General features: G+C 33.1%; 3 protein-coding genes across 3 annotated transcripts in view; 1 reads left to right on the top strand and 2 right to left on the bottom strand.

The window, feature by feature from the left end:
* LOTGIDRAFT_164044 (hypothetical protein) overlaps nucleotides 1-111 on the top strand; it is a gene marked incomplete at both ends in the record, with an annotated part of 3,746 nt that extends 3,635 nt beyond the window's left edge. Inside the window, one exon of the mRNA XM_009060541.1 lies at nucleotides 43-111. Coding sequence (XP_009058789.1) covers nucleotides 43-111 — 69 coding nt within the window. The remainder of the gene's footprint in view (nucleotides 1-42) is intronic.
* Nucleotides 112-3,824: 3,713 nt separating this feature from the next.
* LOTGIDRAFT_123273 (hypothetical protein) lies at nucleotides 3,825-4,342 on the bottom strand (the record flags this gene model as incomplete). The annotated part of the gene is made up of 2 exons (XM_009060542.1): nucleotides 3,825-3,973; nucleotides 4,237-4,342. Coding segments are annotated over 2 exons (255 nt in total), but the record flags the coding sequence as incomplete, so codon positions are not given.
* Nucleotides 4,343-5,636: 1,294 nt separating this feature from the next.
* LOTGIDRAFT_123205 (hypothetical protein) lies at nucleotides 5,637-12,096 on the bottom strand (the record flags this gene model as incomplete). Its single annotated transcript, XM_009060543.1, has 4 exons — nucleotides 5,637-5,788; nucleotides 9,705-9,842; nucleotides 10,090-10,197; nucleotides 11,994-12,096. Coding segments are annotated over 4 exons (501 nt in total), but the record flags the coding sequence as incomplete, so codon positions are not given.
* Between the last annotated feature and the right edge of the window lie 119 nt (nucleotides 12,097-12,215).

Below are 12,215 nucleotides of genomic sequence, written 5' to 3' on the forward strand. Positions count from 1 at the left end.
AAGTTAATATGATTAATGAACCTTTTGTCTGTTGATTCATAGCATTTTCCTCATGAAGAAAGGAAGACTTTATTAGTTGACCAGCTTCGGTTTCCAGTGTGGAATTTTTAAAATATGATATTATTTATTTCTACTTTCTACTGTGGTGATAATCCTGCATCTTAGATCTACCTCTTACATTTGTAGTTTAACTCTGAAAAGAACAACCAAGGAATAAACTTCCACATACAGCAAGTTGGGTCTCTTCCCTCATAAACTATCAAGGCTATGTGGCAATGTTTTGTCTTTAAGGCTATTTGTACTGTATTTGGAATGCATATTCCAAATTATCAACAAGGTAATAGAAATATTTAACATTGAAAAGGCAAATCCTGTTGGAAAATTTTCTCTACTGATTGAAGTCTTCAGAAGAGGGAACTTCAAACGCCCTTGTGAAAGTTTCTTAAGGGGAGATTACCTGTTATGATTCAGAATTCAGACAACAGATAATATACATACATAATGAAGTGAACTCGATACTTACCTGGCTTCTTTCAGTCAGATTTAAGACTTGTATTCTGAGAAATCTTTTTTTTTTCTGGTTTATAAAACCAAATAATCTGGTATTTGTAAGAAAGATGCAGACGATCCCAAACAATAATGAGATACAGACTTGGGCTTACTTATTACTTTGACCAAGTATTCCAAAATAAAAACATGACATTAGTGACAATACAGACTGTTGAACAAAACCATCTGAACTGGAATTTGATAAATGAAGGTGTAAAAGATCCTTAAAATGACATACACACTAGAGCATATTTATAAGTTAGACCTGTACAGATATCTGATATTCAACATAGCCTATTTATCACACTAAACAAATTTGTGTATTGGGCAGTAAACAACTTACATTACCATATATTGTGTGTGGAAGTTTTAAAATATCTATTGCAGGGCAAGGGGCGCTAATAGTTAATTTCAGTGGCAGGAGCAGACAATTGAAGGGTACAATGTTATAAGTTCTGTCTACATAGTTGGGAAGCAGCTGGCCCTATGATTTCGACACCCCTAATCTGTACAGATCAAACGTTAAATTTGGATCAGAAGTGTAATATATACATATTAATTTATTCATATATCGTAATATTTATATAGAGGTACATTACATTGGTCAGTCTTTTACACCCTGACTTCTCCTGGCTTTGTGCGCTGACAGTGTGACTTGATGATAGAGGCTAGGGTTTAGTAAGTCTCTCAAACCCAGACTTCTGCTGTCTTCTACTGTGTTATGACAGAGTCAGACTGGATGATAGAGACTAGGATCTAGTCGTCTTTGACAAGTCACAATTGTGCACTGGTTCCACAATGGTCTACTGAATTTCTATATTATTGGTTATTAATAGGGATTGATAACATTTTGATAAGATTTTAGACTAAGTATTTGGGATTTGGAATAATTTGCTAGACTAATTACATAATTATTTGAACAGTTAAACAGTTTTAAATACAGAACACACATAACTGGTCATGTGATCACTTGTTAATTAATTATGTACATAAATGCATATTAATTAAGTGTACAAAAATATACATATATATATATCAATAACAAAATGACTTATGAAATTTTAAAATATTGCCAAAAAATCAAAAAAAAAGTTAAAAATATCAAATTGTAAATATCAAATATTAAGTAAGTTTTGAGTTAAAAATTGTAAAAAATTTGTTCGTATTTTAAGTCAGGTGCCATAACTTAATGAATGGATGCAAAAATCTGAGATTAGAAGATTTTATAAATTAAGTTAAACAGATTTAGATGTACTTACAGCTTTTTAAGATTGAGAAATTTCTTGTATGAAACTTATTCAATACTTAAGTGTGACACATGCAAAGCAAATAACACTAGAAATTTTGAAGTACTTTTGTTCAACTTTTTTTGATTGTTTAAGGATGAATAAATGTAAATCATTTTGTGAAAATTAAAAATAAAAATTGACATATTGCATAAGTTACATAATTATCATTCAAAATACTGTTTTTTGACTAAAAAATTTATTGATTAATCAATCTACTATGAAATTATTAATTTTTGTGGGCACTAAATTTCATGGATTTGAACTCAAAAACATATCTATGAGAGGATAAAATTTCATGGGGAACCATTGTGTTTACCAGTTACATAGGGTTACGAATAAGAATAGCGGTTATAAGTTTCAAACGCTACTCAACTGACATGCGAAATGTGTTTCCAACTCATTGTTATTAGCAACCGTACAAAACTGATAATCGCTATGTTGTGAAGACATCTTAATTCACTGATGGCATTTCAATTTTTAGTGTGTTGTAAAGATATTAATTAAGTTTTAGACTGACCAAGGAAATCCACGAAGTCCCCACGAATCTTAACGAATTCACAGTATTCTAAGTTCAAATTATTATAATAACTAAAATCAACAATGTATTAAAAACTACATAAAATTACTAAATAGCACTATTCTACATATTTATAACATTTTTTACATAAAAACTTCAAATCAGAATTCTCCTTAATTCTGAGATCCATTTATAATTTACAAGTATTGTGCAATCAATGAGTTTTTTTTATAAAGCTTAGGGGCCTTATTATCAAAAACTTAAAATGGAATGAAAAAGCAAATCACAATATTGTTGAAGTTGGTGCTTTCTTGGATTATTTACAAATAAATCACAACCTTGGTCATCAGGAAATTAAAGTGTTTTTTTTTTACTAAAATAGGCCATGTTTCCGAGAAATCTGATCAAAATTATCAGACGTGGGGGAAACTCTACTCATAATTTCTCTGCTTCCCTTTCTTGATGCTCGTATAACATTATTTCAGTAATTCCAAATAACAATAAGCCTCTGTTCTCACACTTATGTAAATTTGAATATTAGATATTTGCGAAACAAGGCGTAGAACATGAAGGCAAGTTAAAAACAAGATAAATTTTTAAAAGAGAGGAATGTCTGTCGTATAAAGGTGAACATTGTGTTTAATATTTCGGCTCTTACATATTTTAAAGGCCACCCTCAGTCTGAACACTCTACTGTCAAATTTTGTTGACCTTTGAAGAATGTACAGATAATAAACATTATATCCATTGAGGAATGTATAAATCAATTAAAGATCATGGATATCTGAGTCAGACAGAACTAACCTGCAATAATTGTCTATTTTTGAAATATATATCATTTCAATGGAAACTGAAACAGAGTTAATTGATATACACAATGACAGAGTTGTAGACAGTACTGAAAAGGGTTTTGTTGAGTTGATAAGAGAAATGGAGGTGGTATCAAACAGGAATAATTCAGAAGATATAAACAATAATTGGTTGTTATAGTGATGAAGTATGAAATTATTAACATTGCATTATAAATGATTAAAGATCATCCAGTCTTCTTTCTTCACATCTCGTTATTCGCAGTGGTTATGTGCAGTGATTGATTTGTGCAGCTTCCATTGGTAATATATCAGACTTATTTTTTCATAAAATTGCAGTAACTTCACATAGTTATGGCAGGCAGCTTCCATTCTGAATATTTCCCCAAATTCCACAAAATATTTTGTTAAAATTCACTTAATTTCATAAAAATACTTTTTAAAATCCATTTAGTTATGGCAGACAGCTTTCATTCTGAATATCTCCATATTATATTTCAAAATACATCATTTCACAAACACTGCGTAAAAATGGCTGCAGGTTTTTCCACAAAGAATAGATCTTCCTTAGCTTTACCGCTTTCCATATTTTCAACACCAATGTACACGTATTTAACCACTTTCACAAAACCGCTTTTAAAAATATCACAAGAGAGAAGTTTATTTACAGAAGGCTATCGTGCTGCTCTCGGTACTTCGACTGTCCACTAGGTGGAGCTCTTGTCTATTTATAGTAACGCTGTCTAAACAACCCTTGAACCCAGAATAATAGGGGTTCGGTAATCCAAATGGTAATGCGGATTTACCACCTGAAATTTACAATGATATGCGTTAACATGTATTTCTATTGATATGCATCAAATCTTTTAAGTATCATTAAGGGTTATTTAATATTGTTTATTTGGTATTTAGGTTTGTCAACTTCCTATTCTTTTCAGAGAGTCCACATAGCTATTATCAATTTTTTAGTTATCAGCAGTTTTACGATGGTTTGATTAAAAATACTGTGAATGTCTCTGTATGATTTGATGACGGCAATCTAGAATTCTGTATAATATTGTAGACTACTTACCCAACCACAGCTGACCATCTGTATCCAGCTGTTCGGCTCCCATTGTAGAAATATCTGTTATAGGTTCTTCATTATCTATCTGTAGACTACCAGCTCTCAACTCTCTAAAATATAGAGTCAGAATTTAACAGGGCTGAGTTTTCATTGACATCAACTATTTCAAAAATTTAACATAAAGCAGCTTTTTCTGTATTATTTCAAAAGAAATGTCCCTACCACAAAAGCTGTTTGTAAAATCTTTGGGCCTAAATGATAGTGAGAACATACATGTATATGGTTAGGCATTTCCATAATAACAGGATTCACACAGATATTATGTTACCAGTGTCCTGCAAAAAGGTTTAGGAAATCTCTTTACAAACGCATTAAGTATACAAAATAAACAACGTACCTTTTAGCTTCTAGAGAATGCCAGTTGCCATCATCAATCTGAACTCTAGATTGTATTATATGTAAACTTTTTTCACTCTGTTTTCCTACAAATACATATCTTATATTCAAATATTTCACATAATGATAATTTTAAATCAAACCAGGAGCTTAATTCCCAAAAACATATTGAAAATTGATTGATTTTCTGATTGGTCAAACACTAAAAGTGTTTAAGTGATATTAACCAATCAGATTACAGTATTTGTTAAATAAGCAATGTACAAAAATAAAAATCACTTACCTAAATTATAACTTAATTCTATTTTCCCTATTGCTAAATAATCTCCTAGGACGGTTTCTCCTTTATTTTGAAACAATATTAAACCATTTCGCTCCTTGGTACGGAATTTTAATTTTATTAAATTGTTTCTTTGACCTTGTTGTCTAGAAAATAAAAAACAAAATTGTTATTTCATCTCATACTGCTGATACATGCTTCAGATGTACAATCTTCATCAGGACAGCTTCCAATTGTTGAAATAAGAATTCCATGTTTAATCTTTCAAACCAACTAGCTTCTGCAATTATTGTCTTGTGGAATGAGATGGAGTGGTATATCCAGAATGAATTCTGACAATGCCAAGAAGTGGGCAATGAAGCTAATTCTACAAGGATACAAGAGAAGAGAAAAACTTACATTTTTGAAACTTCATTAGGATAATGAATAAAAGTATGACCATCAAAACTGACTGGTTGATCTTTATCTACGTGATCCGCTCCTAGAATTTACAAAGATTAAAAAACACTCATTTCTTTTTTGACACAAGCGTCCTTTTTGCTCGTCACATAACTACGTGGTATATACCCAATCAACTGGTGAAGTGGCCATTACTATGTGATGTTACACAATGTTAACATCATACACTTTAAGTTATATTACTTGGAGTTCTGATGGGCTTAAACCACAATTTATCTTATTGGAACTCAATGTTCAAAAGGGTTAAAGGTCATTTTTTCAAATCTCGATGTCATACATTTATAATTTTTACTAAACACTTACTTTTATTGCATTTTTCTCCCATAAAATTACTAGGGCATTTACAGTCAGCATGATTTAACATGGGTTGACAGACGCCTCCATTTTGACACGGATTGACGTTACAAGGAGCTCCATCATATTCTTCTATATTTCTCATCTCTTCTGCTACTTCCATTAAATTATCTATTATTCTTCCATTTATTATTATCTACAAATACACATGTTATGATAGAATCAGATCATATCTTGATAGTGACCAGGGCTCATACATGTGTACAGGTCAAGCAAAAAAATCTGGAGATTTGCCTTGAAAAAGTCGGGAGATCTTTCCAAAGCTCGATCTTATCAATTTCAATGATCACACCAAGTTTCATCAGAATCGGTTGAAAACTATAGCGTCAATCCTGTTCACAGACTATTTTTAACAAATTTCGAAGCATTTTAACAAAGTCAAGGGCAATAACTGAAAAACCGTTCATTGAAAATGCGTCAAGTTAAAACTTGTCCGAGATCTTATCAATTCCAATGATCACACCAAGTTTCATCAGAATCGGATGAAAACTGTAGCTTCAATCCTGCTCACGAACAATTTTTAACAAATTTTGACGCGTTTTTACAAAGTCAAGGGCAATAACTCAAAAACAGTTCACTGAAAATATGTCAAATTCGAACTTGACCGAGATCTTCATATACTAAATATTTTTCAATTTTTCTGTTTTTCAATACGGTTTATCCATGGGTGATAACCAACACTCATGCCAAGTTTCGTCAAAATCCGTCAAGAATTGTGCCTTCTAGAGTGTTTACAAACTAAAAATTGAATACGTTTTCAAGAACAAGGGCAATAACTAATACTAAATATTTTTCAATTTTTCTGATTTTCGATAGGGTTTATCCTTGGGTGATTACAAACACTCACACCAAGTTTCGTCAAAATCCATCAAGAATTGTACCTTCTAGAGTGTTTACAAGCGTTTCAAGAACAAGGGCAATAGTAAATATTTTTCAATTCGTCTGATTTTTCAATAGGGTTCATTCTTGGGTGATCAACAAACAACCATACCAAGTTTCGTCGAAATCAGTCAAGAATTGTGACGGCAATATACGCCCCCCATTTCATGTGTAATAAATAATAAAACTTGACATCAAATACCATCCTTTAATACCCAAAAAAGTTTTGACTTCATCATTGGAAGAAACAAACTACAAATGGTGGAAGGCAGTTAAGATTAAAATTACAATATAACCTCATAAGGTTTATGATGTCACATAACAAGAGAAGGGTCAAATCACAAAATGGTGCGAGGCACCATGGTGGGATATGACCTCAGAAGATTGATGACATCAAAATCTTAGATACAACATAACAAGTATGTAATGATGACTTCAGGATTTGCCAAAAAATCTTAGTCACCATTTTCATCCCCAACACCAAGCAGAAGAATTAATCAAGCAATGATAATATTATTACGTGAGGAGTTACTGGCAATCAAGATACAAGTAATGATAGATATTTTGTTGATTTATGGTAGAGAATTTGAACATTGAAAACGGTAGGTCCTGTGAAAATTTGATTAGGAAAAAAAACAAAAATCGGTAGAATAGGGTATCCCGCTGGTAGAGCTGTGGACAACATGCAAACGCGGTAGAAACCTGACAATATCGGTAGATTACACATTTATGCCAGCGCTGTTGATTTTTTTCTATTTACCAGACATGACTGCAAGGACAGCTTAAATGTCCAAGAATCAAGATCCTCTGTTGGATATTAAGTATAGGTTAGCCACTATTAGTAACATACAGAAGTTTGAAAATAGTCTTACTCTCTGTATAGATCCAGTGAATCCAGATTCGATTCCTGATGAAAATGGAACTTCCAGCTTCTCTTTAAATCCTCCCAGATATAACGGTCTCCCCAGATTTAATTCTTTATGTTCTCCCTGAAAAAATATTTAATATATAAATTAAAAACACAGAACTAACCATATTTTACAAGGATAACAACTTAGGTTACAAGGATCTTTTCTATAAGCTGATCCTTGGTCAAACATCTTGGCATTGATCTTTCACAGATGATCAATATATATTTACAGCTGGGTCTGTTGGAATAATGAGGAAAGATGACGTATTCAAGGTCACATGCAGACTAAGATAAGAACCTGTGACCATTATTTATTCATGTAAAGAGTTCAGCACTCTAACTGACTGTGTTATATACTATATATATATTTACTTACAGGGGCAATGCCAGAAACTGAAGGTCGATCATCTACCGTCATTTCTCCCACCTCATTATTTCTCTGTACTACAACTTTATGCCATTTATTCAGATGAATATGTTTTTTACTCCTGTAAATCAGATTATAAAGATAGTGGACCACAGCCATATACGCCCACCACGGCATGCGGATGGTAAAAACGAAACATCCATTTTAAGTTTCATCAAAATCGGTTGAAAACTAAGATAGCATATTAAAGATTTTGGGGCAAGGGCAAAAACTCTGCTTCTAACGGTCGAAAACAGCTCAAATTCAAACTTGATCTTCGTTTTATGAATATGTATACACATACCGAATTTCATTTGATTCCATCAAAAAATCTAGTTTGTAGAGTGTTTACAAGCAAATGTTGACGGGCAGATGGACAGAGTGTTTACGAGCAATTGATGTAGATAGAAGCACTTACTGTATAGAGTTTAAAGGGCGATAACTCCTCAAAACTGACGTAAGAGGCCTAAATCTTGAAAAAGCCTTAAATTTAATCAGAAGTAAACTAAACTTTCTCAAACCTTTCGATTTAGGTCCAATAACATCCATTTTAAGTTTCATCAAAATCAGTTGAAAACTAAGTGAGTAATAGCATATTCAAGATTTTGGGGCAAGGGCAATAACTCTGCCTCTAACGGTCGAAAATAACTCAAATTCGAACTTGATCTTCGTTTTATGAATATATATACACATACCGAATTATATTTGATTCCATCAAAAAATCTAGTTTTTAGAGCGTTTACAAGCAAATGTTGACTGACGGAACGACGGACGGACGGGGGTGTCGACAATATACTTCCACATAGAGAGATGTGGGCGTATAAATTGTTTTATGGTTCATTTCAAATTTATTTTCTATCATTTTTCTTCAACTGATGACAGTTCTGTACGTCTAGCTTTTTGTCTCATTTGTAAACAATTTAATTATTTAGCTGAAACTTGGGTAAAAATTGGCTCAATTGAAAATGGTCTCCCAAAACAAGCAAAGCAAAACTGAACAAGAAACATAAAACTTACTCTATTTCTGCTAATCCTGTACCAAGAAAGAATTTATACTGTAATTTCCGTTTTACGAGATTTAACGATATAAAATCACCCAGTCCTCCTAGAAACTGACTAGCAAAAAACAGAGCACCTGAAAATATCATTTATAATCTTTTCATCTTAACCTACAAACCAGTGGTGTTTCTACCAGGGGAAGGACGGCTTACTCCATCACCTATCTCCTTTGTCATAATTCCACATAACACGATAAACAGTTTGGTCAAAGTAACTAGTGGAATGAAATTCTTATCATAAGATAAAGCAAGGAACAAGGCTTATAACTTACCATTAGGTTTGGAAGCTCTAAACCAAACTTCTATAGATAATTGTTTTCCTACGTTATCATCTAGTGGTATTTTCATATAAGAATCTCCTTCAAACTGAGGTACAAACACTCTCTTTAACGCTTCTAAAAATAGAAAACAATTTCCACAAATACTGTCGTTTACCCCCTGTTACTATCAACTATTTACTTTTTTTTCCTAAATTCAAAACGTGCGTTACCAGCCAGAGATGAGCTCTTTGTAGTATAGAAATAGACATCGTACAGTTTGCAATTAGGGAAATTTGTCAGAACAGCTGTATTAGCCTACTCTTTTACAGTGTATGACTGTTGTAGGGTTTTATCATTCACAGTCAAGAACATGGGCCTCTTGTGTGATATAGAGAGATTTTCACCATTCCCTCTTCATCTTGATTAATTACTGCAGTTATGAAAAGTTGAATCCTGAAGATGTTTTCCTCACCTTTCTCACACCTCAACCCCATTCTTCCGTCAGGACAAGTACAATAGAATGTATCTTCTTCCAGGAACCGATCACAAGTACCACCGTATTGACACGGCTGACTGGCACATGGATCTGTTAACTCTTCACAATTCAAACCTAAAAAATATATTAACATAACATAGTCTTAGCTTGTCTTAGCTTGTTCACATTGAGCTTTTCTGGATAATCCTTTCCAACTTTCAGCTGGATTGACAGGAATAACATAGAACATTTTGTTTGAGGTATACAGGAAAATGACATAATATAGATATTCTAATGCTTCCCAAGTTGTGTGTGATATTGAGACTGATATTGACATATTTTGGGGGTGATATCACCTCCTAATGATTTATTTAATACTAACCTCTATATCCGTCTTGACACAAACATTGATAATTCACAGTATCTAACATAATACACGTAGCTCCATTATGACATGGCATACTTTTACAGGGATTATTACCACATTCACCTAAAAAACCACAAAAATAATTACATATAGGTTTATATAGCATTTGGGCTAATGGTGACAAGAAAAACCATGAAGTGTGCAATGCAGGAAATTTTGCCAGGACAGAGGCATAAATTCATAAAATCTCAAAATAGTTATCTTTCTGATTCGGACATGTACGTCTACAATCTAAATACTTACTGATATCAGCAGCACTTTCAATATCTGTAGAACCAGTTTCTGTATATTGTAACTTATATTCTTTAAAATCTATTTCATTACCGCCTTTAAAGGAGTGAATACAACCTACTAGACCAAGTTCTACTCCAATTCTCTCATATACGCTGAAATAGTTAATAAATTAAGTTTGATTGAGAAGTGAAGAAGAAGGGGGTTATGTGAGGTTCTGTAGCACAGTTGGTTCTGTACATGACGTCATTTGTTTCGTTATGTCGATTATATGATGGTTGATGGTTCAGCTGGTAGACAAGATCCCTCATAAACCTAAGTTGCTATCCTTGTAAAATCATTACAAAGAGGTTTGGTCAGTTTCCAACTGGTAGACAATATCCTCATGAACATATGTTGTTTATACTTGTAAAATATAGGCTAGTTGTATCTTCTTTCCTATATACTCACAATTCTTCTGCGTTGGGTATAAAACCCAGATAAAGAGGATCTTTAAGATTCAGTGATGTATGACTAGCAATACTAGCTCCATTGACAGGTAACTCTGTATCTACAATCAGAATCCCTTCTTCATTGGTTCTCCTGGCAACAACACGATGAGTTTTCTGGACTGAGATCGGGTTTCGAGATCTTAATGTGGCTTCTCCACCCCCTAGATCGTATCTGAAAGAGAATGAAAAATATTTGACCTAAAACGTACCTTTGACTGAATATGATTGACGAACGATCCTACCAATACACTACAAAGGTATCTTATTGTCCAATTCAATCTATACAATGCTTTTCTATGTCATGAGCTTTTCTCCTTATTTCATTCCCTCTGTTGAACGAGAGTAGCCAAAAGATGGTTGAGGGAAATGACTAGACAATTTTTCGACACCATTATCACTACAAGGAATTCGGATTTCACAAATCATCATTAATTATGACATTTTAAATAATCTCGATCAAATTCCCAACTTTTTCACTCACCTGAATTCAACATGGCCATCTTTAACTGACAAAGAAACGTAATCTCCTGAACCATCAGGCTTCTGGGAATTATACAAAAGGATGCCGTCACGATTTAACGTATGAAATACAATCTCAATCTTCAGATCTTTACTGGCGCCAGAAATCTTTGGCACTTTCAGGAACGACTTTCCACTGAATGATGGAATGTCGAAGAAAACATCTGTAACGTCAAAAGTTAAAGGTCAAGCTTTGAAATGCTGAAATTTTTTGACAAAAAATGAAAATTCAAAAATAAGGAAAAGTGAAATAAGGGTTAAAAAACATTTCAAAAACAAAAAGGTATCAAAAAAAGAAGCAAAAAATAAGCGTAACAAAATAGCTGCAGAAGCAAAGCAAAAAATCACACATTTTCCCCAGAACCAATTTATGCAGAGTGCATCCAAATTTACTAATGTTAAATTGCAATAATCAATAAAAAAAAATTAAATGGTGAAAACAATTGTCGACTCCATATTATATCCAAAATACCACATCAACATCAAGTCATAAATTTAAATCAAAAGTATTTTTAAAGTCAGTAACCAACACTCGGAATAGTGATGGCTGATTTTGATTTTATCAAAAATATTTTCCAAAAATAACTCAGTGCTTGTCTGAATACTTACCGTCCTTACAAAGCGTGCCAGTTTTACCAAGGGGACATAAGCATCGGAAACCTAGAGAATGATCAAGCTGACACGTTCCAGCATTGTAACATGGATCATTGGTACAGGCATCTTCGTTCGGGGGGTTGGTTAACGAGGCTGGTGGTTTAGCAGGTATCACTTCTACAAGTAAATTCTAGCCTTAGAGCTTGTTCTAACCCAATCACCGATTAGCTAAATGCTGTGAAACCT

The sequence above is a fragment of the Lottia gigantea genome, assembly GCF_000327385.1.
Source record: "Lottia gigantea unplaced genomic scaffold LOTGIsca_43, whole genome shotgun sequence".
NCBI classification, from domain to species: Eukaryota; Metazoa; Mollusca; class Gastropoda; family Lottiidae; genus Lottia; species Lottia gigantea.